Source organism: Caenorhabditis elegans, chromosome X (genome assembly GCF_000002985.6).
Source record: "Caenorhabditis elegans chromosome X".
Lineage (NCBI taxonomy): Eukaryota > Metazoa > Nematoda > Chromadorea > Rhabditida > Rhabditidae > Caenorhabditis > Caenorhabditis elegans.
In genome coordinates, this window is record NC_003284.9 from 9,459,880 (window position 1) to 9,484,079 (window position 24,200).

At 34.2% G+C, this 24,200-nt stretch overlaps 3 protein-coding genes and 5 non-coding genes across 12 annotated transcripts in view; 4 read left to right on the forward strand and 4 right to left on the reverse strand.

The window, feature by feature from the left end:
- Window positions 1-31: 31 nt before the first annotated feature.
- ZK899.5 (C2H2-type domain-containing protein) lies at window positions 32-1,055 on the reverse strand (the record flags this gene model as incomplete). Its single annotated transcript, NM_077191.4, has 3 exons — window positions 970-1,055; window positions 816-922; window positions 32-766 (listed from the first exon to the last, which is right to left on the reverse strand). Exons 1-3 carry the CDS (start codon window positions 1,052-1,054, stop codon window positions 32-34), a joined length of 927 nt encoding a protein of 308 aa, NP_509592.1. The 5' UTR covers window position 1,055.
- Window positions 1,056-3,465: 2,410 nt separating this feature from the next.
- On the forward strand, window positions 3,466-4,862 carry ZK899.6 (C2H2-type domain-containing protein). The gene is made up of 3 exons (NM_077192.7): window positions 3,466-3,561; window positions 3,609-3,715; window positions 3,765-4,862. The coding sequence occupies exons 1-3, from the start codon at window positions 3,477-3,479 to the stop codon at window positions 4,509-4,511; spliced, it is 939 nt and encodes a 312-aa protein (NP_509593.1). The 5' UTR covers window positions 3,466-3,476; the 3' UTR covers window positions 4,512-4,862.
- A 2,976-nt stretch (window positions 4,863-7,838) lies between these two features.
- On the forward strand, window positions 7,839-7,927 carry ZK899.10. The gene has a single exon (NR_071838.1). It is a non-coding gene; the product is annotated as an Unclassified non-coding RNA ZK899.10 (non-coding RNA).
- On the reverse strand, window positions 7,850-7,921 carry ZK899.t1. Its single transcript has one exon. It is a non-coding gene; the product is annotated as a tRNA-Pro (tRNA).
- Window positions 7,928-8,332: 405 nt separating the features above from the next.
- Window positions 8,333-8,465, forward strand: ZK899.9. The gene has a single exon (NR_071839.1). It is a non-coding gene; the product is annotated as an Unclassified non-coding RNA ZK899.9 (non-coding RNA).
- A 761-nt stretch (window positions 8,466-9,226) lies between these two features.
- ZK899.12 lies at window positions 9,227-9,284 on the reverse strand. The gene has a single exon (NR_071840.1). It is a non-coding gene; the product is annotated as an Unclassified non-coding RNA ZK899.12 (non-coding RNA).
- A 3,306-nt stretch (window positions 9,285-12,590) lies between these two features.
- The window catches only part of gap-2 (Ras GTPase-activating protein gap-2), a gene marked incomplete at both ends in the record, with an annotated part of 43,985 nt that continues 32,375 nt past the window's right edge, over window positions 12,591-24,200 (forward strand). For 2 of the 5 annotated variants that reach the window (NM_077193.7, NM_001307916.4), the window contains 4 exons: window positions 12,591-12,741; window positions 15,384-15,505; window positions 16,434-16,503; window positions 17,086-17,265. In NM_077193.7, the coding sequence (NP_509594.3) occupies window positions 12,591-12,741; window positions 15,384-15,505; window positions 16,434-16,503; window positions 17,086-17,265 (523 nt within the window). Of the gene's footprint in view, window positions 12,742-15,383; window positions 15,506-16,433; window positions 16,504-17,085; window positions 17,266-19,622; window positions 19,970-20,768; window positions 21,041-24,200 lie in introns of those variants that run through there. The other 3 variants (NM_077194.8, NM_077195.8, NM_077196.6) reach the window with 3 other exon arrangements.
- On the reverse strand, window positions 13,747-13,871 carry ZK899.11. The gene has a single exon (NR_071841.1). It is a non-coding gene; the product is annotated as an Unclassified non-coding RNA ZK899.11 (non-coding RNA).

A 24,200-nucleotide genomic window follows, 5' to 3' on the forward strand; every position in this document is an offset into this window, starting at 1 on the left:
TAGTTGTGAAAATTAATCAAGTTTCAATGTTTTAGATGGCTTCAACATCAACCATTTCCTCGTCATATTCAAACGACTCTTCATTAAGATCCTCATCAGCAGCGTAACCAATCTCCATACTTTGATTATTGATATCTTCTCCGTCGTCCAACTCATCAGAATCATACTCATCCCAATCAGATTCCTCCACCTGTCCATCCTCTGAAACATCGGAAGTTTCTGTGTCAGTAGCGTCTTCCATGTGATCAATGCTTCTGGACATTCTTTTAGTTGGGAAAGAGTAGACAATACTTCCAGTTCTTTCATCTTTCTGTTTCTTGATCAAATAACGAACAAAGACGACATCAATCATATTCGAAACGTCAATCATGTAATCCTGGTACTTTTCAATGAAGTACTCCGAGAGTTCATCGAAATGAAGATCAGGTCCAACAGGCTCCAAATTTGGGATAACTCCTTCGGGCAATGGCTGCTTTAGATCCTCTCTAATTTGAATGATGCGCTCATCAGTTTCAAAGTACTGGAAGAGATTACAGAGACTATCATATGAAGTAAGCATGTTTCCAAATAGAGCTTTTGAATTTTGAATGAACGTTGAGTACTCGGATTTGTAGTTCGTGCATTGTTTGGAATGAATAATCACTTCGGCTTCTTCGTTGAAACGTTCCATACACATTCCACACTTCTTGCACTCAGATGCTTCATACAATTCAGAAACACGTTGAGTCATCATTAAAAGACGATTTCCGTGCATGTGCATGTGATACTGAAAGTAGAAAACAATTGAATTTTAATTTTACAAAGATTTGACTTACATTCAAATCGCGTTTTGCGTTTTCGAGACATTCATCAATATGCTGAATAAATGGGATTTCCGAATCGAACTTTGAACTGCAATCTGAGCACTGTAACTTGTGGATATCTGAAGAAACGCTATTAGTCAAGAAATTGGATTAGGTTGTAGCTTACTCAAGAAACTGCGACAAGTGTTGATGTTTATTGGAGTTCTCCAAATGTCGAAAATTCTGTGAGGAATGCTAGTGACGGGAGTCATTCTGAAAATTGTCAAATTAGGGCTGAAATTAGGATTTTAAACAATATTATGAATAAAAGAAACAGATACTAATACAACAAACAAACAGAAAACTTTTAAAAAAAAGTCAATTATTTGGAACAATGATTAAACTGTTTCAGATCACAACCTGACATTCCAAAACGAGTGAATGAGGAATAACTGACTATATTGGTTTACACAAACTGGTAGGCTCCACCCTTTTACCAGCAATATATTGGTATCGATTGTTCATTTTAGCGTCCCATATCGTCTCATAGAGCATCACATTGCCACATACTGGATCACGATGTGGGAAATTTCACATGGTAGTCTACCAACAAACAGATTTACGGTAATTGTAAATGGGGAAAATGAATTATAGAAATACAGAACGGAGTATCTAATCGGCTACATGTCATATTGACACTTTGTCTTCCGAAATGACGATACTTTCAAAACCTACTACTGTACTATAAGAAACTTGTTAATGTACCAAGAAAGACAATGAAGACAATCAAATAAATAAAACACAAGGGAGGGATTATGGGTATTTTGTTTTGCATGATTGGATAATCGAGTAAGGATCTGTATTAGAGTTAGTTTGCGACATATATATATATATATATATATTTTATCAATAAAAAGGTAAAACTGATATGGCATATTGAAGCATGTATTGAACCTCTAAGTGTTCAAAGGAAAGCTTACGTATAATCAGCAAAAATGAACATTAATCGAAGGTTCACGCGATTCACATTTGCATTTCATGATTTTTCTTAAAGATTCTAAGATACATGTTATAATGAGATTTTGGCGTCAAAAATGCTCATTTAAAAAAATCCTATTTACATGTCCGTGTTTGTGAAAAAACTACTTGAATAGATTTAAACACAAATACACTTTTTAGTACATTTGCAATAATTAAACAAAATTTGAAGATGAATATCACATATAATTAAATATATTCGCTATCTGTGTTTCCAGAGCACAACTATTGTTTTCAAATCTCGCGTAACTCATTTCTAATTGAAGTCAGACTAAAAGTGTTCTTTCTCGTTGATGTATACTTTTTTATCGATAAATTAAGTAACTATTTGTTGTAAATGCGCAATTTTTTTTGAGAAAACATCAGTTTTTGTCACGAATTGATTGGTAATATTTTCTGATCGAAGTAGGTACAAATCACTTTTGACTTTGATTGAAACCCATTTTTTATAAGACAAAACCGGCAATTGCCGAAGTTGCCGATTGCCGGGAATTTTGAAAACCGGCAATTGCGGGAATTGCCGATTGCCGGAAATCAGAATTGCCGGAAATGTAAAGTTGATACTTCTTTGTAGATTTACGAGCCTAAAGAGGCATTTCAATGAACAATTTTCTCTTTTCAAGCTCGAAATGTTTTAATCCTACAATGATTTACCATTTTATTTAAGAAAATGACTGATCGAATACTATAAAACACTGTGAACATTTTCACTTTCCAAAATATAATTAGGTTTGAAAATTGCCGAAAATGTCCGGCAATCGGCAATTTCGGCAATTTCGGCAATTGCCAAAATTGTCCGATTGCCGCGCAGCCCTGGTTGAGAGGACACTTTCTTGGTAGACAAAGTTTATTCTTTATTTTTTTGGAAACAGTTTTTCAGAAGATAAAACCCTTACGAAAAATAGAAAAGTGAAAAGCAGAAACAGTTATTTTTCAAGAAAACGGCGGGGAACAATTTGAACAGTCAAATAAAATCTCCGATTTTTTTTTCTTTATTGATTTGCGTTTGTTCAAATGATTTTAGTTATAATTTTATAATTTTAATTCGTATCTTTACCTAAGGATCCTTACAACCTGATTCCGAGAAACAAGTAAAACTTAATCATTACTCAAGCATAACTTATTGATTCAAACACGCTAATAATAGAAGAATGAAAAATGAATGCGGTCTCAATAAGCAGAAACTTGAAAAGTTCACCACACGTGTCTTTCTTTGAGTATCTTCAAGAAAAATCATAACATGTGAATCTGAAACATACGAACTTTCGATTGAAGTTCAGTTTTTAAATATAAAATCTTCGTATTTATATTAAAATGCATGTTTAAGCTCAATTCATGCTTTGATCTTCCATTTATCAGTTTTAATTTTGTGAAAATATATATGTCGCAAACTGTACCCCAGCTTAAATACAAATCTTAAGTCCATCATCAAGTGTTACAGTTCAAAATACCCAAAATCTGTCTTTTTTGTTGTAACTAATTTATTGTTTCCATCGTCTTTCTTGGTAAATTTCTTATAATGCACTAGTAGGTTTTTGAAAGTATCGTCATTTCGGAAGACAGAGTGTCAATATGACATGTAGCCGATTATCTGTTTTTTTTATTCATAATATTGTTTAAAATCCTAATTTCAGCCCTAATTTGACAATTTTCAGAATGACTCCCGTCACTAGCATTCCTCACAGAATTTTCGACATTTGGAGAACTCCAATAAACATCAACACTTGTCGCAGTTTCTTGAGTAAGCTACAACCTAATCCAATTTCTTGACTAATAGCGTTTCTTCAGATATCCACAAGTTACAGTGCTCAGATTGCAGTTCAAAGTTCGATTCGGAAATCCCATTTATTCAGCATATTGATGAATGTCTCGAAAATGCAAAACGCGATTTGAATGTAAGTCAAATCTTTGTAAAATTAAAATTCAATTGTTTTCTACTTTCAGTATCACATGCACATGCACGGAAATCGTCTTTTAATGATGACTCAACGTGTTTCTGAATTGTATGAAGCATCTGAGTGCAAGAAGTGTGGAATGTGTATGGAACGTTTCAACGAAGAAGCCAAAGTGATTATTCATTCCAAACAATGCACGAACTACAAATCCGAGTACTCAACGTTCATTCAAAATTCAAAAGCTCTATTTGGAAACATGCTTACTTCATATGATAGTCTCTGTAATCTCTTCCAGTACTTTGAAACTGATGAGCGCATCATTCAAATTAGAGAGGATCTAAAGCAGCCATTGCCCGAAGGAGTTATCCCAAATTTGGAGCCTGTTGGACCTGATCTTCATTTCGATGAACTCTCGGAGTACTTCATTGAAAAGTACCAGGATTACATGATTGACGTTTCGAATATGATTGATGTCGTCTTTGTTCGTTATTTGATCAAGAAACAGAAAGATGAAAGAACTGGAAGTATTGTCTACTCTTTCCCAACTAAAAGAATGTCCAGAAGCATTGATCACATGGAAGACGCTACTGACACAGAAACTTCCGATGTTTCAGAGGATGAGCAGGTGGAGGAATCTGATTGGGATGAGTATGATTCTGATAAATTGGACGACGGAGAAGAAGATATCAACAATGAAGGTATGGAGATCGTCTACGCTGCTGATCAGGAAGTCAATGAAGAATCGTTTGAATTTGAAGACTTTGACGAGGAAATGATTGATGTCGAAACCATGTAAAACTTCTCAATTTAAAGAACAAATTTTTGTTTTTGTTACAAAGCTACCATTGCTGAACTGAGTTGTGCTCAGTAAATTTGAAGTAATTCCGTTTCAGAAAATAACTTATTTTTTGCTCCATTCTTGTTCCAATCTTAGTTTATTCACTCATTGATCTCTTTGACTTAATATGCTTCTTGATTCTCCTTCTCTCTTGAATAACTTGCTTTGTAGTTTTTTGTTTGTTTGTTCACTTGTTCACAGCATTGCACTGCACCTTTCTTTGCTTGATTGTCATTGCCTTAATGATTTAAAACCGCACTTTTACAATAGCATGAAATAAAATCACTTTTTACATTTCTCAACACACAAGTTCTCAAATATTACAAATGTAGAAAATATGCAATTTTATCGAAATGAGGCAGCATTTGCATTGACATCGTTGAAGAGTACATATTTTTATTGTTGTATGATTGTTCGATCTAAACTTCAGACAATTGTTTAGCAATCAGAAGTTTAACAACATAAATCATGACTCTCCATGCTCCGTGATCAGGAAATGACCCTCTAAACAAGTTAATGATTTGAAATGGTTTATGGGGGAATAATATAAACTTTATTTGTTTTCATCTAGACTTGATAATATTTGTGTGTCCTCCCGAAACACAACAACAATGCCGTCTGGTGCCCCTTCGACCTATACATAAACAAGGTCACGATCAATAAATGTGACGTGTCGAAATTTTCAGAAATGTGTTATTCATCTAACAGTTGCAGAACTTTCCAAGTTTTAGAAAATTAATAATAATTTTTGTAAGTGTTCTTTGGTATAGAGAGCATATAGTTTTTTCTGAGAAAAAACTTCGAACAATGTTTTTTTCACTTACAAAAATTTAACAGAACCTGTTGGCTTCAAAGGTATATATTTTTAGTCGTGTTTCTCTGTAAATTAACTTCTTTCAGTTAAATATCAGGCAGTACAGTCTTTGGGAGAACACTTTGGAATCAACTCAACTCAAAGTATTAAAAAAATTAACAATCCGGCCAGCGGCTCTTAGAAATTAATTTTAGAATTATTTCTGCCTTTTAGAATTATTTCTGCCAATACGAAAAGTCGTATTTTACTTTGCAAGAGTATGTAGTGAAAAGTTGCAACGATTTTTCAAAAACGGAATTCTTTTCCGAAAAAATATTAAGTATGCTCAAAGTATTACTCGTTACGCTCTGTCTGTTTCTTATAAACTGCTGTACAATGCTTGCCTTGCCTTTTAAGTTCTGAAATGTAAAAAATTAAAAAAAAGTTTTCCTCGAAGACTGAGAGCAAGCATAATTTTCGCATTTACTGGATGTCTTGATGTCATTCGTATGTACCTCAATCGTATCCACAATTTTTTTATTTTTAATACACACCCCTTATCAATTCGGTGTGACTACTTGCCCAATAAACAAAAATCATACCCACGTAGTACTCTCCAATGGCTGTCGCTTAAATTAACTGGGCAAGAAAATTTAGGCGAAGGGAGAGATACTGATGCTGTGGATAAAATATATGAGAATTTTATTGATTGTTTGAAAAATGAGTGAGTACATTAAGTTGACACAATTAAACCTAACCAAGAAAATATTCAACTTAATATTGTGCTAACTACCTCAATAATTCAATGCAATGAAGTTTGATGTGAGCAGAGTAGGCAGTTGGGCAAACTGAAAGTAGGACAAACTGTGCATACGGCTACCAATCTTGTAAAAAAGAAAAAGACACATCAAGAGTAATTATTTCTTTAAGTGCTATACTGATTTTTAATCCTTTTGTGATTGCAATACTATTAGGGATTAGAGATACAGATTGATTTTCGAGAATTACAGTTTTTTGGTCAGGGTCATCTTCAATTTCTTTTTCAGAGTCTGCCTTTTTCATTAGGATTAGCTATACAGGACCAGCGAAAAATTATTTTCTGACAAAAATTGAAAATTTTCGCAGTTATTGCATTTTTTTTTCCAATTTGTAGAAGCAATTTTGTCGGTTTTCCAAGCCTTGGACAAAAAACAACAACTTTCTACGAAGAAAAAATCTAATTTGAGATTTTATGTTTGAAAAATCTATTCTTCAAATCAAATTTCATTCATTTTTCTTATGGAAGTTTATTATTTTTAATACGTTTAATGTATCCCGGATATTTTTCGGTTTTAAAATATGTGTTTTCCTTCAAACAAAAAAATTCCGAAAAAAAACTCATTTTTTGCGACGAAGCCTCCCTGTTATTGCGTTGTTCTTTTTTTGAAATCCTAGGTCAATAATAAGGACGTGCTACTTGAGTTTTCATAGAATTCCGGTAAGTTTTTATAGTATCGTAATTTTTTAATGCTGATTAGTTTCAGTGAGTAGGGGGAGCGTGACTTTGTTGTGCTTATGAACTTTCAATGATTTTTGTCGCTCGTTCATTTTACCGCTCGGTTCCGTAAGATGATATTTTGGCTGAAATCATTGTGACCAATGAAATTATTAAAAAAATAGTGATTACCACTATTTTCTGTACTACAGTCTTTGTGCCACGGAGATTAATATACTCTTGACCGACTTACTACAGCCGGAGGTGCTTCCACAAGTTCATGGGCTGATAAAAGGTGTCATGCAAGTCAATAAGGCCGTCTACAACTGTTTTACATTATGCTCTTGTGTGTAAGATTCTTGCAGGGTAGTTCCAGAGTGTCTGATAAATGACGAGAGCAGGCAAAATACATTTCAACAAGTCATTTAGGATCAGATGCTATTTATAGCTTTCAAAGATCAGAAGAGAACGGTTTTTTTGGTTTTAATTTGGTTGTATCATAATCCGTCGCTTCCTTTTGATGACATTTGGAACGGCGATTAGCGAGTTAGTAGATGTCGAGAACGAAGTGAGTAGACGAGTAGAAGGCAGCGCGGGGAGAGTGGGTTCGAACCAACGACCCCCATGTGGGTCGGCATGGAACCAGCGCCTTGTACCACTCGGACGCCCCCGCGCCGGAAGTGGTCGGGTAATACTGTAGGAGTACTGTATGATTACTGTAGTTTTCATACTCGATATGTTCTCAATGCTTATCATTTTTATTGGAAAATTACCCCTCCCCACACCAGCTGTATGATTTTGATCAATACTTCTCTTTAAAAATGTGCTGATTTGAAGGCCCCAAATATAATAGAACAGCAAAGTCACCAAGGGATTATGATAAAACCAGATCTAAACAAGATTTCAGAGGAAAAATGTGGCATCTCTTGCAAATGATAAATCTTTTGAATAACACAATTTAAAAAAACTCAACCAATTGGCCTCCTGTTTTCTTTGAATGAAAAAATTCTTCGAGATCTCAAAAGGAATGGGCCGAACCGGGGATTGAACCCGGGACCTCTCGCACCCAAAGCGAGAATCATACCACTAGACCATTCGGCCACATTTCCCAGTAGTTTCTATTGAATATACAAAGCGAGTGTCTCTCAAATCTCCCGTTCTAACACACACACACACTCTAGTCGTCTGTCTGGCTAACTTGACGCCTGGTCACTTTTTTCCCATTTTCCTCTTCTGTCTCTTAACGCATATGTTTGCGGATCGGACAAAAACGCGAAATAAATCATGAAAAATCAAAAAGGATTGCGGTAAATCTGAGCGTGTGAACAGGCTCTTTTGATTGTGTTAAGAGATGATGGGGTGAGAAAAGGTGGGAAACGTGTTTGAGAAAGGGCTTTTCAAAGCGAGGTGGCAAAATGGCTCAATTTCAATCTTGCTCGTTTTGATTTGCTCATCTTTTTATCGGCTTATCTTTGTTGTCTATAAAAATTTTTTCAAGTTTTTGTCATTTTCAACAAAATTCCACAGGGTCCATCCCAATCTAGAAATGGAAACTAACCTATTTAGTCGCGCAGTACTGTCCGCCTATACAGTAGGCATTTCGTGGGTACGAGTAATTGGAGGGGCGCGAAATTTGACTAATAATCCAATACTAGGGTGACAATTTAGGTGAAGATGTATTGAGGGAAGGCGAGGAAAGTAATATGCGTTCGTCCGTAGATTTGTCATTACATTTGTGACCAAGGCCCGTCTTATGGCACGCAAGAATTTCGACACCCTTCCTTTTTCTGGACTAGATTTTCCAATATATGCCGAATTCCGATTTGAAAGCAATACTCTATAAATGTAATGTTAAATATGCTCTTGACATTAAAACATTACAACGAAAAATCAATGAACATATGTACCTAATAGCCACTGTTACTGTATTCATGGTTTGCCGTGATTACAGTGAACTTTTTATTTAAAAAGGTTTTTTTCGTAAATTTCATCATAGTTATCATTGTCGTTCGGTATCTCTTCTATAAGAACAGTTTTTGTATTTATCCAACAGTATTTCTTACTTTACATATTATACTCTTGCTCTATGTTAGTAGCCCTTATCAATTGAGTATTTCCATCTCCTCTCTAGGCCTCAATTGTTATTTGACATTTATATGCTATTGTACATATCATGAGAACAGTGCTCCAAATCTACCTGTCATCGCATAGGTTGAAGACAAATAGAAAGAATGGGTGCGGTTAAACGTGCACGTGTTCTTCAATCCTTTTTTGTAATCCGCCGCTTTCTAGTTTAGACAGCGTTAGTTTCATTCTCATTTTCACAGTTTTCAATGTTTCAAATAAAAAAATGGAGAAAAAGTGTCTTCCCTCATCCTCTGTTCATTGTCTGTGAATGCTCGAAATTCGGAACCGTAAAGTAAACAAATCTCAAAATACCATGAGGTGTTGTGTACTTGAAACGCCTGATGCCTTTTCATGCCATTTTATTGCGAGAGAGGAGACCAAATACGACTCATCAGGGTACCCTGTTATGTTTGAAGCGGCCGACTCTTTTGTTCATCACCTTTACACTGGTACCAAGTCAGCCTGTAGCTCTGTAGATACATTATTAGCAAACCGTTCGAAATGTTTTACCTCTTGATGCTTCAGTTGTTTTAAATGTTTCAAAGAATTTCGAGGTTTCACTTATTAAAAATCGTATTCTTTTCCATTTTGATAACTTGTTTATTTTATTACTTTTATTATCAAGATAATAGGCGTACGATTCCATAATAGTTTTATCTTAAGTTTTAGATTAAGTTTTACAAATAATTACAATATGTGCCTGAAACAGAGAAACATCAAAAGTAGGTAAGGTTCAAAAGGTTCGAAAATTCGGTGAAACAAATGAAAAAAAAACGACTTTTGGGGGGAGTTGAAATTGGGAACTTCGATTTTTGTTGAAAGTTTCTTCTTATCCTTATTTTTGCGTTCAGCACTTATATTCTTACAATCATAGAAGTTACCTTTGAGTTACTGATTTTTGTCTACCCAAAAAAACTTTTCTCATTTCAGCTCATTTTGTTTGTTTTTCATTGAACAGCTTTTCCGCTTTTATGGAGTTTTAAATTAAAAAAAAACAATTGAAAGCATTCTTAGGATTATTTAATTACACGTTTTCTTCTTAAATTTTGCAGTTTTGCATTTTGAGTTGCTCGTTGCCCGTACTCATTCTTTTTTTATTTTCTGTTTCATTTCAAACTTCTTTAGATCTTGCCAATTTCCACCTTGGTTTATTGAAATTATAAAACATGACTTTCTCTCAAACAATTTAGAGAGAATGACTCAAAATTTTCTAAATTTATGTCTTCGTAATTCAGTAAAAACGGTGGTGTCTGGTAGGCAGGATGATAAAGATCTCGGAGAAATTTCTTTGCGTAAAGTGCGAAAGCCCTCCAATAAAAAAACGTCCGAGAAAGGAAAATAGGAGGTCATTTGATTTGCGTGAATAAAAACAAAAACAGCCCAAAAAGACAACAAAACCATTTCGAAGGAACTACCACCATCACCATCCTAAGCTAATTGTTCCTCTTCGCCAGTCTTGGGCGGTAACTCAATTAGGAATAAAGGCGCGATATTTCTTATTCCATCTAGCTTTTTTTCTGTATCCATTTCTTAATTCCTTCCTTTATTTCACGATGGCGAGTGCAATGGGATTCGCACTAAAATCTTGTTTTCATCTGTGTTTTTTTACTTTTACCGACATACAGTGCTGGCCAAAAAGATATCCACTTTCAGTTTTTTGACGATTTCGATATTTTTTCCAATGGGCATAACTTCAAAACTAGGAAAGGTACCAAAAAATTTTCAACTGGTAAAATGTAGCTCGTGATCAGGCCTATGTATTTTTACATGTTGCAATTATTCATCCATCACATGGCAAGTAATAAAGCGGCGGGCATCTCGTGAGTCCGTTTTTGACGATGATTACTAAAACGACTGTAACTCAAGAAACATATTTTTAATGAAAGGTTTGAGAAAGTAACAAAATGTTTATTTAATTTTTCATTGTTTGAACATATCAACTTTGTCCTAAAACCTCCATTTAAAAAAATGTATGCGCTGAAACTAGTGTCTCATTAGACACTGTTTAGAGGCTTTGTTCAAAAATCAGGTTTCTTGGATTGAAAATCTTTTTCCGACAATTTTTGTGAAGAACTGATGTTGTTATTATATTTGAACTACATATTAACCAATAAACAGAATTCAGAAAAAAAATCTACTATTTTTGAGACATGAGCTCAAGATTACTCTACACTTCTCTTCTTTAAACTCTCTTGTCTTTTTCAATGGAGGTTTCAGGACGAAGTTAGTATGTTCAAACAATAAAAAATTATATAAACATCGTGTTACTTTCTAAAAACCTTCCATTAAAAATATGTTTCTCGAGTTACAGTCGTTTTAGTAATCATCATCAAAAGCGGACTCACGAGATGTCGGCCGCTTTATCACTTGCCATGTTTTGGGTGAATAATTTAATCATGTAAAAATACATAGGCCTGATCACGAGCTACATTTTACCAGTTGAAACTTTTTTGATAGCTTTCCTAGTTTTGGAGTTATGCTCAATGGAAAAAATATCGAAATCATCAAAAAACAGAAAGTGGATATCTTTTTGGCCAGCACTGTAGTTTTTTCTTTTCTTTTTTATGCAATGCAAGACTAGCGGTATAATCAGAAGTTCTGGTAAAAAATGTAGTGAACTTGATAACAGTTCTGTATCTGACAACGTTTTGAATAAAGCTACCAATAAGCTGTTTTTCAGCTACATCCATTTCGCGTGGTTTTATTTTTTGAACGACTTCATCTTATCCAAAACATCCAATACAGTATTTCTTATTTCTATGCAATACAATTTATTTGTTTCCACAATTTAACTTATTTCATATTTATTTAAAAAAGTGCAAAACCTATTTAACGTTTCCTACTTAAATATGATAATTTTCTTGAAAATTATTTAATATCAGTTCTTTGAAAATGTCAAAAAGCGCTCTGACTACAGTTTCCATTAAAGAAATATGAGAATTCTTGAATAATCACGACAACGCTCAAGCAATTTTTATAGAGCCCCTCAAATTGTTGACAGTTTCAAATAAAAATGACGAATAGGAAACGGTCATGATCAGAAATGAAATTCAATGAGTTAATTTTCCATGTTTTTAATTACCACTTGACAATTCGTCGCAACTTATCCACCAACTTTAGCAACTTAAACGCAAACTTTTTCCTTCCGCATGCTATCCGCCAACATTAGCAACTTATCAACCAACTTGAATGTCTCGCAACTTCAACGCTACCTTTAGCATTTTTTTTCCCGACTAGTAACTTTCTAGCCAACTTTGCTCAACATTAGAAAACTTTTCAATACAAACTTTTGAGGGCATCCCCAACTTTAACCTATTTTACTCAACTTTAGCAATGTTTTTACCAAATTTTAGCAATTTTCGCGCTTTGCATTTTTAAAGTTGCTAAATTTGGTAGATAGAAAATTGCCGAGCAACCGTTGTTTTTGACTACGATGATAACATTTAAAATAGGAAGGCCCATCACTGAAATGTTAATTTTCTCGATTACTAATATTTGTTCCAATGAAGCACGGGTTTTTTTAAGTTCATAATCTATACTCCATATTTCATATCCATACCACATGTCCACTTATTTCATCGTCACTTATCTTTCAAATTTAAGTTCATGTTTTCCTGTCTCTCTGAAACCCTTTTTTTGCAGAATGAAAGTTATAGACGAAAAACCGGAAGATGAAGAAGAGGAAAAGGATAGTGGTTCAAAATGTAAAACACCGTCATCTTGCACCAAAAAACGTGTCAGAGAAAAAGAAGAAGACCTTCCACCTATTTGTCATGGTTGGCTTATCGTTTGTGGTAAGTGTATTTCCTACTTTCATTTACAAAACTCACTTTCCTGTCTTTGTTCTGATACATTTCTTACTTCTTCTAATTTTCAACTCCTTCTCTATATCTTTTTCATAATTTTATAGCACTTGCCAAGAAGCTTTGAGAACCAGAAAATGAAAGGAGTAATTATGATAATGACGAAATAAAAATGTTCTCGTTGCAATCGTTCAGAAGAAGTTGAAGAAAAAAAAGAGACACTTATTCTTCTCAACTACTATGATGATCATTATTGTAGTAGAGGAGGACAGTGGATAGCCGCCATGTCCATACGTTTGCTAAATACTATATTACCACGACACTTTCACTTCTATCTACTGAATTTTCTTTTAGTGTTCCTGCAAAAGTTATACATACGTGATGTATACGAACTTTTTCCCATTTTGCCAAAAAGTAATATTTTAAAAGTTATAGGATCTAATAATTTTGCACGACTTTTTTTCCATAGTTAATCTGTGCATTTTTACATTTCAAACTAACTAAAATGTAAGCTGACGATCAAACAAATCTTGCAATTTTTCGAGTTACTATTGTTGGCAACTTATAATTCGCTCTCACCTGTCTTAAGTTAATCTCTCCCAACAATCTCCTAGTCTTCCAGTGTTTTGCAGTTCTAATTTTGACACTTTTCTTAATTTGTTAATTTCTCCATGACAAAAAACGTGTTTGAGTGAGGCTTTCTCTAATTTTTATCGGCTGCATTTCACTTCGAAAGTCAAAAGGTTTTTACAATATGAATCATTGACTTCCCCTTTCCTTATTTCCAATTCTTCATACCTGGTGGCTCTAGTTTTGAGTGAGTCATATAACAACACACGGGCCCCACGGCGGCCCTCTTATTGTTTATGACCTCATCCTAAAATTTTACGAAGTGCGGAAAGAAATTAGACGAACAAAAAAACGAAGTCTTCGGAAGAGTGAAAAGAGAAATTGACTCCAAGGAAGAGAAAAATGAAAACGATAGATTTGCCTCCCGTCTAGCTTCACTTGTGTTTACTTTTGCCTTTTGACACCTCCTCCTTCATGAACCAATAAAATTTTTGACAAGTTGGATGAATTGAAACCTTCTTCCCCTCTGACTCGCTTCTTATGCATAAGCATACGAAATTCCTTAATACAAACATATTCGTTTCTCATTCTAAATCCGTTTAAGTAAACAAATGCAGAAACGACTTACAATTTTCTTGTTTCGATTTCAAATCGAATAGGTTTTATAGTTTTGTGCTTTTTTTTGTAAACTGGTTTTCTTGTTTCTTAAACCAAAATCTATGTTGAAACTGGAAATAATAATTTTTGGTACTTGTGTAGTATATGTTAACCATTTTGAAAATTTTATCGGACTTTTTTCATATTATGCATACGATTAGTGTTTTTCTATACCAAAAAATAAAAATCAGTTTCACGTTTAAATTTAATTATCATTTTTTGAAAATAAGTAAATGGAAACCGTATTGGAAAATGTTTTTTGGGGCTGGTATACTACACAAGTACCTAAACTATTAATTATATTTATAAACTTGATATTGTAGTTTCATTTTTGTAATTTGTTTTTTCTAAAAGGTTTTAAGCCCAGTCATTATTTTTTTTATTAAAACTGTTTCAATTTCTGATCTTGATAGACCTAATATTGTCAATTCCTTCTCACATCTCCTCCGCCCAAATAGCTCAAACAATACTCTCATTTTGCATATTCTTTTCGCCGACTACCCGCACCACTGTTTGACTTTGCACCTTTTGCTATTAATATTATAATATATCCTATAAGAAAAGACATATTCGATATCTTTCAGTGGTCACCGAGAAGAGCGTGTATTAGCACTCGAGTTTCATATTATGCAAAATTCTTTGGTGTTTCAAAAAGATGCTATTTTATTTCATTTGTAGTTTGAAAATGTACATCCTCGATACACTTCAAAACATTTGACAGTTTGGTAAAAATTAACACTTCGTCGTTTGTAATAACTCTTATGTGTTCGATCTGAAAACTGGGAATGATTGCAAAAATTATATTACTTTTTGCAGTTTTTTAAAATTAATTTTTCATACTGAAAACAAGCTAATAAAATATTAATTTAAGCAATAATTTATAGTTATTTTACTACGTTTCATTTCAATAATCAATAATTTTGTTATAAACTATTGGAACTGCTTTATGGTCATTACTAACAAAAGACAAAGATCTGCGTAATACATATTTTTAACATATCGGTAAATTGGACCCACAATTGCAAACCCTACCTGTAAACTTTTGAAAAATTATAGTCTTCGACATGCCAGTTCAAAAAAAAAGAGAAACTTTCTATGTTTTAGAAAACATCAAAAAGTCCAACTAATTGCCCTAAAAGTGGGTCTTTTCTCCGGAAAATGGTGCCAACCTTGACTCTCTTTCCTCATTTCAATCTCCATTTCTTCTCCCGTCTAATTGCCAATTCCACTTGAAACGAATGATTTTTGTGCGCCTCCGAGATCATTAGTTGGTGATGATCCACACACTTTTTCTCTATCTCAATGGATTTTTTATTTTCTGTAATAGATCATATTTATATACGATTTCATTTGTAAACAATTTTCTTTTTACTCTCATCATTTTTGATAATTTAAATTTTTTATAGAGGGTAATCCAACAAAAATGATGAACAAAGAAGTCAAGTTACCATGGCATGCAGGATACTGTGTTTTTGAACCAAGACAGAGTACAATGAGCTGTTACAAACAGGAATATCCATTTATCGCTGTGAGTTTCAAACAGTAAAATTTAAATTTTTGATGCATTTGGTACTCGTGTATATCGCCGCGTTAAAAAATTAAATTTTAAATGAAATTTTAAATGACTTCAATTTGAATAGAAAAATTAATTAATGGAAAATTTGATTTTTTAATGCTGGGATACAATACAGATTTAGAAAATATTTTTTCCTGTCAGCGCTGGAAAGTAAAAAAACCTTACCAACCTTAATTATCACAGTTCAGTTCAATGTTGACTCCACCTTCTAAAGTAAAAATCTGTAATCTAAACCAAAATTTTAAAGAATGTTAATCAGTCATTTAAGTTGTAGTTGTTGCAGTTTAGTGTTTCATGAATGTAACTTAATTAGAATTAAAACCAAGAAAATGCCGCAACAGATTACACAATTTGGTACAATGAACTTTTGTTCGCTCTATGTGTTATTTATATCATTTGATAATATTTTCACAAATTAACTGGAAATCAAGCTGTAATTCGTAGTGAAAGTCAAAGATGCCGCCAAGTTAATTAAAACACACTGCAACATTAAACAAAGACGTTTTTGACATTTGTTTCCGCTTCCGAAAATTCGCTGAGTTTGTAGGCTACTCATGCAAAATATAACATTGTACAGTTGTCTTGATTTTTTTTTCCAAAAAATCAGATGGTTAGTGGGAGAGCGACTGTTTTAATGGATAATGTTTAAACTATATTACACATTTTCACAAGTTTCAGTAAAGTTCACCAAGAGTTCAACATTTGACTTTTTCGTATAGACATCACTTACGTATTCAAAATTTCGAAAGTGACCCAGTTCCTTGACACACAACAATTTAAAGATTAAAAAAATTGAACCTTCTAAAAATCGAACATGTAGACATTGTTTTCACATTTTCCAAATCAATTTCATTCAAAAACATTTATCTACTATATTCAGGGTCGCATGCTTCACCGAAACCGGACAGTTCGGATGGACGGCGATCGTTCCGCATTTGCCAGACACTGGGGTAAGTTAACAACACATGCAATAAATAAGAGAACATTTTTGCCGTTTGTATAGCAAAGTGTGCCGAATGTCAAACATAATATTAAATGCATAGCGCGTTGAAAAGTCAACTGTAGTTATTCGTTTCAGATTGATAGTAGTAATTCTGTATGAAATACGATTACTGAAAATTCTTATTTATTATAAAGAAAGGCTTAAACTTTTTCAGGCCAAGAAATCAAGAAACAAATGATAGAACAGTTTTTTTGCAGATCCACAGAAGCAACCAAAACATTTTTAAAAAGTTAAAAAAAATCTAGGGGTTTCGAACTGAATGTTGAAGTATAAAATATCTTTCTAAACAAAATATCAAACAATCAAAAATGCAAATATCTGTTAAGAATTAAGTGGAGCAATACAGTTTGATAAATTGAAAAATTTGATTGATTGAACATATATTTTAACAATACATAAATAGCATTTCAATTATTTTCGATATTGAAACAAAATAGAAAAACCAAATTCCTACCAAACAAAAATTAGGAAAAATATGTTTTCATTGTAATTTCCTAATTTGAAACTTTATCGGAAAACTTAAATTTAGGTTTACTACCTGAGCACTACCCGTCTCCACCAATAACAGGACCTCACACAATTGCTCGCTCCTACACGAGACCACCAAAAGACAGGCTTCCAACTAAAGAGCGCTTCTTTAGTATCTCCAGAATACCAAGTCGCCTCACGAAATTCTCCACAGTCCGCGGAATGTCAATCGAGTTTTTCGGTTAGTTTACAAGTATTTCTCACATGAACTTTGGGTACAATAGTAATGTGCCTCGGGAGGGTTTGTAAACAATGCTTGTGCCCACAGGCTACAATAGACTCGTCATTTTTTTCACTTTTGCTAACTTCCGTGACCTCATTTGTTTTACTGTTTCTTTTTAACTTTTTTTTTCGTTTTATTATTACAACTATGATATTTTGATCTTTCGTCACACTTACAATTGATCATTGCGTGGATTTACAACAAGTTCCTCTTCTGTCCTCTAATCACGGAAAAATGCAAACAAGGCGGAAAGCTTCGATGAGCAACTAATATTATGAAGAATGTACAGAGGTAGTAGGAAATGAGACTAAAAGTTGTGTCGAAATGTGGAAAATTAAGAAAAAAAATTGTAAATATAAAATTAGGGTTTTGCGGTAGCAAGGGTTTTAATCCCAAGTACAAACGTCTCGCAGTTAGTTTCGCCACCGTTGTCTCTTTGTCTCACTCTACCGACACTCACCCACATGTTTTTGTGCTCTTTTTATTTCTCTCGTGGTCCACGGATTATCCCCACCATGTTGAGAGTGAATAAGGAGAGACGCCCTTATTGCTCCTTTTTTTCTGTCCTAAATGTGTTGTTCTTCGGTAAGGCCTGCTTGTTAAGCATACAAGAGTCTCTCAAGGTGTTGTATGTCTCTCCCACCACCTTTTCCTACAACCCTTGACTCCGACCCCCCCCCCCCCCCCCCCGAGATTTTGTTCCCTCTTGTAAGTCTCTCACTTTTTTGCTTTTTTTGCTTTGAGCGGATGGACACAAACACAAGCCAGATTTTTTTATAAATTCCTGATGAATCGAGATCTACACGATCTCCACACATCTTCAATTTAGCTATAGTCACCATAAAAAGTTCGTAATCCTAGCTTTCAAAAGGTCTAATTTTCGCTGAAGTGCCTACTCAGTTTTCAGTTTTGTAGACCGGTATGTGGGCAAGCTTTTCTGTCGTTTTCAGTTGAGTTTCTATCAAACCATGTTATTTTTTTATTCAACACGTTTAGTCAGCAGTACTCTTGTTGCAAAATTGTCCTTAAAACTTTTATTAAATCTTTTTCGAGTGGAAGACTGTAACCCGTGTATAAACATTGTGTACAAATGATTCATCAATAAGTTTTTGAATTATTTTTGTTGTAATCTACTGAAATATATTATGAAATGCCCCCAAACTCTTTATTAGGGAGAACACGCTCAATTCTCCGCAATTTCTCTTCAAACTTTTGCAACCTTTTAACTAAGTTTACAAAAGTTTTCGTAGTTTTTCAGTGTTAATTTTTGTTAAACAAAAAGGGAAAATTCTAAACCTACACCAACGTTCGAAGTTTTCGCGATTGGATTTGCCTAAATTGGTTGAAAAGTTGCGGCAAAGTCCCAGCGAGTAGTTTATCCACGAAATTGAGCATTCATTTTTTGTTTCCTTATTTTTACTCAAATTCGAGTTTTTTGTAATTTTGAAATTTCCAGTGTGTCATTTTTGTATAGTTAAAAAAATTGACAATTGAAAACACATCTGTGTAAATCAAAAGTAACGCACACCATTTATTCGACCTATTTTGACTCATCATATGTTCCCTGAATTCAAAAGTGAGATTTGAAAAATTCAAACAATTTGCAAAACTGTGTAACAAATATACAGATCAGAATATGAAATGAACCTATGGGACAAAAAACCTAAACAAAGATAACCTGTTGGCCCGGTAAACATTTCCAATGTCTGCTGCCATTCCGCCATTTTATGACCCTTCTCTCATCCTTTTTTGACTATTCATGTTTTCCTGTCATCTTCTTTTTCTTCCAAATTTCTCATTTATTTGACGGAATTTTTTCCAGCCAATACGCGGATAGACGAGTATTGTTCAAAACTGTTCAAGTTGTTGTCAACCTTCAAACAAATCTAAATCTGATTGTACGTCTAATCCAGAACGCTGTTTTGTTCTGTTCAATTGCGCCAGCGCGAACGCCGCTGGCCAGAGAAAGGAGAAGAAGCTGCCTGGTCGAATTGTGATAGGACGGGTTATTAACGCCATTCGCAAAACGATAAGAGAGAGACGGTTGGCAGAAGGATAGAATAGAATATAAAGAAGACGGAGAGGTAGAAAAAGAAAAAGAACACGACGAAAAGAGGGACAGCCAAAAGTTATCGGACAAAAAGAGTGTTGTAGTACATAGGGACACACGCCGGTCTAACCTAAAGCCATTCCCTCCTCTTCTTCCACCCATTCTTAAATTCTTACATCTTTTTTCCAAAACGTCGTCAACCTTAAAACCGCGGAGCCCGATTGAGCGTCGAGTGTCGGCATCGTCGCACTCGTCGACGGGCTCCATGCACCGTCAAGGCGTTCATCCGAATGCCCTTCATCATTTATTGCTAGCCAACAAGAAGCGGAGCAATACGACTACATGTGCCCATAGTACATCTTCAACCCCAAGATCTACGTATAGTAGTGGCAGTGCCACGTCATCGCTACCATTGTACGTGAACACGCATGCGGTGACTGAGCAGCCAAAAGCCGAGAAACGAGTGTCGTTCAAGGATCTCGATATGAGCGGCCGCCTACCGGTCACTGCCCAACAACCATCATCCTCCTCAAATCACCTGAGGACCGGAGGTGGACTACATGCACGAAAGTTGCATCGCTGTGACACTGGAAATATGAGCCTGTTAGAAAGGTGAGTCTTTTTTAGTTGAATTATATCGTTTTTTAAATAAAATTAATTGTCCATCCAACAGGGAAAGTTTGTTAAGTTTTTCAGTTCAGCAAATTTAAATTAGCCACCATTTTACAGTCGACTGACCCGGAATTGACTTTTGCTTTTATCTCAGTCAGGAATCTGTAGGTTTTTTTTTAGCATTTTCCATTTTATCGTTTTGACTAAAACTGGTATTAGCATTGTTGTACTTTTTATTTGATACGGATGCATAAAAACAGATGCATAAAAACTTTTCAATAAATGTTCAAGAGAAATATCCTACATCCGAATTTTTATTGTAAATATCTCTACGTTTGCCTGAATCATTTGAAATATTTTCCCCCTTGCGCCTATCAATATTTCGTTCCCTGGTCTGTTCAAGGATTTTTTCAAGAACTTTGTCAACATATTAGCAGCACGTCAATTGAAAAGTATTACCAGCACTTGAACAATCTGCTAATACCCAGTCATTCGAACTACGTCTAGACAAAAAACTTTCGTCAGTCAACTTAACAATATGTAGGTGTTTTTAAAAGTCGAACTTAGTAGTCTAAAATTATAGAGGTTTAATGCTGTTTGTTAGGTAATAAGAACAGTTATTTTTTACTGTTTTTGGCTACTGATTCACCAATTTCAATAGTTTTCTAGTTTAAACTTTTTTTCTACACTTTGATGCCAATCAAAATGTATGTTTTCAATAATATTTCATATCTATATCCTTTCAAAAAAATTATTTTTCAAAAATAAAAAAAAACGTTTATTTTTCGACAATATTCAGGTATTTATCACGCGAAAATATGCATACTCCATCACCAATACCTCAGGAGTATCAACCACAAGCGAACTATTCTTCACGGCACGTGCATTTTGCACAATCCCAATCTCGGCGTCCCTTTCAACGTGATCAACGAAACGAAAATGCGAGCATTCGAAAGCGATTGAGCCGCAGTTGCGACCATTTAAGCGATCACAATTTCAGCCCGAGATTGCCGCCTATCAGGAGAAAACCAACAAAACATGTACCTTCTACACTGTCATTGGTTATCCACGGTACGCTTTTTTTGGTTTTATTATTCTTTTTGGACTTTTGATTCATTTTTCTTTGAACTCTGTTCTCGGTTTATCTTTATGCCTCAGGAGCTAGAACATTAAGTGAAGTGGATTTGCCGCTCAAAAGGCAACCGCAACATTGTATTCCGCGCAGGTGGGATTAGATTCGACAACACTTTTGTGTGTTTTTTGGAATGTTTTTTTTGTATTGTGGGTAGCTGTTAGTGTATGTGTATCCAAAAAAGGAATTATTTGCAAACATAAGATTAAACAAAAATGGAAACATTCGCAGCAGGCGGCAAAAGGCGTTAGGGGTCATCTGAAGGTCTAATTAGCTAACATCGCACGTACAAAACGTTCGAAAGTCCACAAAGGCCGGGACAATGAAATTGGTAAGAAGCATTAATTAAAGTGGTGAAATAAAAAAAAACTGTGATTAAACCTTTTGAGCAGACAATTTCAATTTTAAAAGGGCTTAACTTTAAGAGGACAGATTCCAATAAAAATTATATTTTTTCCCAGTTAACACCCATAATAGTAAAACTTCTAGCTTTTCCAGTGGAATTCTACAATTCAGCAATTTTTAGTTTCTGGACAGTTACCTACTTATTTGGTGAACCTTGACCGGAAACAAATAATAAGAGTAGAATAAAAACGTTTGAAACAATGCAATGGACCCGTGGTTCAGAATTTTTGCATTTTTGGTGTAAGTGTTGCTTACCCTCGTTTGATATTGATTCTAATTCTTTTTTACAACCACTAAGTCTTTATTACAAGATTCCTTTTAAGGAACATTTTTAAGGAACAATAAAAGAGAAAAAAAAAACCATATTTTATCAATTAACAAACCAGACCAATGTCCATTATCCATTGCCGGCAAAACTTCAAAGGCAAATTGGCACTGCAACTATTTGTACCTTTTTTCCAAGTTTTTAACGACTTTCGGATAATCTGGAGAAGAAACAGAAACTGATTGTTTTTATCTTTTTTAGATGGGGGTAAGAGAAGTTAAAAGGTTTTGTGGAAATAAAGAAAGTCATTTGAGATTTTCATTTTCCTTGTGCAAACGTAGTTTTTTGGTTCACTTTTTTGCATTTTTTAGAATAACATGTTTTTTTGAAAATAAAATTTGTTTAAAATACCTTTAACAGATTATTTGATTGATAACACTTATTTTCATTTCAAGACTTGGTAAGTATCATATCTAAACTTATTAGTTAATTCGAATAATGGCAATCCAATTTCTGAAATGATAAATAATAATTTTTCAATTTTTCTAGTGATGGAAAAATAACAAGAACCTGTAAACTATTTTACTATTTTAAGGGTTAGAAACAATTGTTTTGAACCCTAAGGAAAATAATTATGCCACGTTTAAAATAAATAGAGCAATTATAAAAAATATAATTTTTGAAGGATTTGTATCTCGAAAATTTCTTATTATTCACAAAACAAATTACAACAACTATGAAACTACGCTACTTCAAAAAGTTTACTGAATAATTTTTACGTTTATGTACTTACAATATATTTGGATAGGATAAGTCGTTGAAATCTAAGAACAAACGAAGAACATTTATATCAGTGACGAAACGAATTGAGGTGTGGTGAGAAAGAGGTGCTTGTCGTGTGTTTGAGCTAGTGCCGGTTATCGTGAGAATGATTCAGAATTTTTTGGTCATATTTGAATAGAATCAAACAACGTGGAAGTACTTGAAAATTGCACCTCTTTTTTTCCTTATTTTACATACTACCCATGAACTAGCTACCTAGACTCTAATGCTCTGATTCGCATTGGCTCATCTTCTATACATGTATTTTCACAATTTTTCGTACACACACCCTCTCGACCTCACCTTCTGTTTCTTAGGCAACTGAAAACTGACAACTGGCATAACGGCATGAACCCCTCTTTAGAAACATTGAGAATAAAACTCGCCATTTTGCGCACAGTTGTAACTCGAGCTCTCTCCTTCTGCCAACATATGCAATCTGTCATCATTCATTTGTCACAAGTATTGGCATTGGTTTCCGAGACCTTTTTCTTGTTCTTTCTTTCAAAGCAGAAAATCTTCACTAGTTCGTTTCCCTTTTTCCGTTCTTGTCATTCCTTTGCAAGCTGAGACAACTTGTCTGATCATTCCCGTTAAGAGCTTCTTGTAACGGTATGAAATTTGTTTTCTTCTGCTTTTTTAGAATGATACTGTTATAGAACATCCTGTTGAGTTATTAAAATATATTTTGAATATTCTTTTTTTGAAATTCTTTTAGCAGTGATACAGTTTCAGATGAGTTAATTTAAGCTCATTCGAAAATTATTTGTCTCGAATTAAAAAACAATCACTACCTCCTATCCAAACATTTTGATTTAATAAAAGCCAACAGGTTGAACGCCGTATTTTCTGTGTTAGCATGTCATACCAAACTGTTGTAAGCTCTCTTAAACAGTTCGAATATTTTTGTTGTTCTTTTTTTCTAACTAATTAGCAATAATTATAATCAAGTTGAAAAATAAGTTAGTAAAACCTGTTCCAGTTTTTCACTCGCACAGATGTCAGGAAACTAGTATTGCGTTCCATGCGGTATACCTTTCTTAAAGTAGAAAGTTTTTGAAACAAATTCAAGTTCTATTTGGGTGACAAGTTAAAAACATGGCAAGTTTTTTCAACGATTAAGCTGATAAGTCAATAGTTTTAGTGCAGAGGTAACTATTTAAAATTCACATTTCCCTTAACCGCGGGCACACAAACACACATTTGCTTTAATTGTAAAAAACACTTGTTCCAAAAATGACTGCAAACACTAATTCTTGACAACAATATTTTCAGTAATAAAAAAATGTATATGCCATTAAAATTCAAATTCCAAATTTTTTCTCTCGTCCTTGAAGTGTCTCGAAACGCGATTGAAAGGGAACAGGTGGTTCTTGTGCTTGTGTTTTGCCAACAAAATTACTAAAGAAACGTCTTTTCCTCTCCGCCTGCTGGCTCAATTACTTTCCTTTTATGACCCTATCAAGCAACACGCATGCAACCTCCGGGGCGGTGGTGTTCTCTTATTCTTGTTCCATTCGTCGTTTCACTTCCAATTTAATGCCTCCTTAACCCCTCTTACTCACAGTTTACTTTACGTAAGCTGCGCAACAAACAGGTGTTCAAAT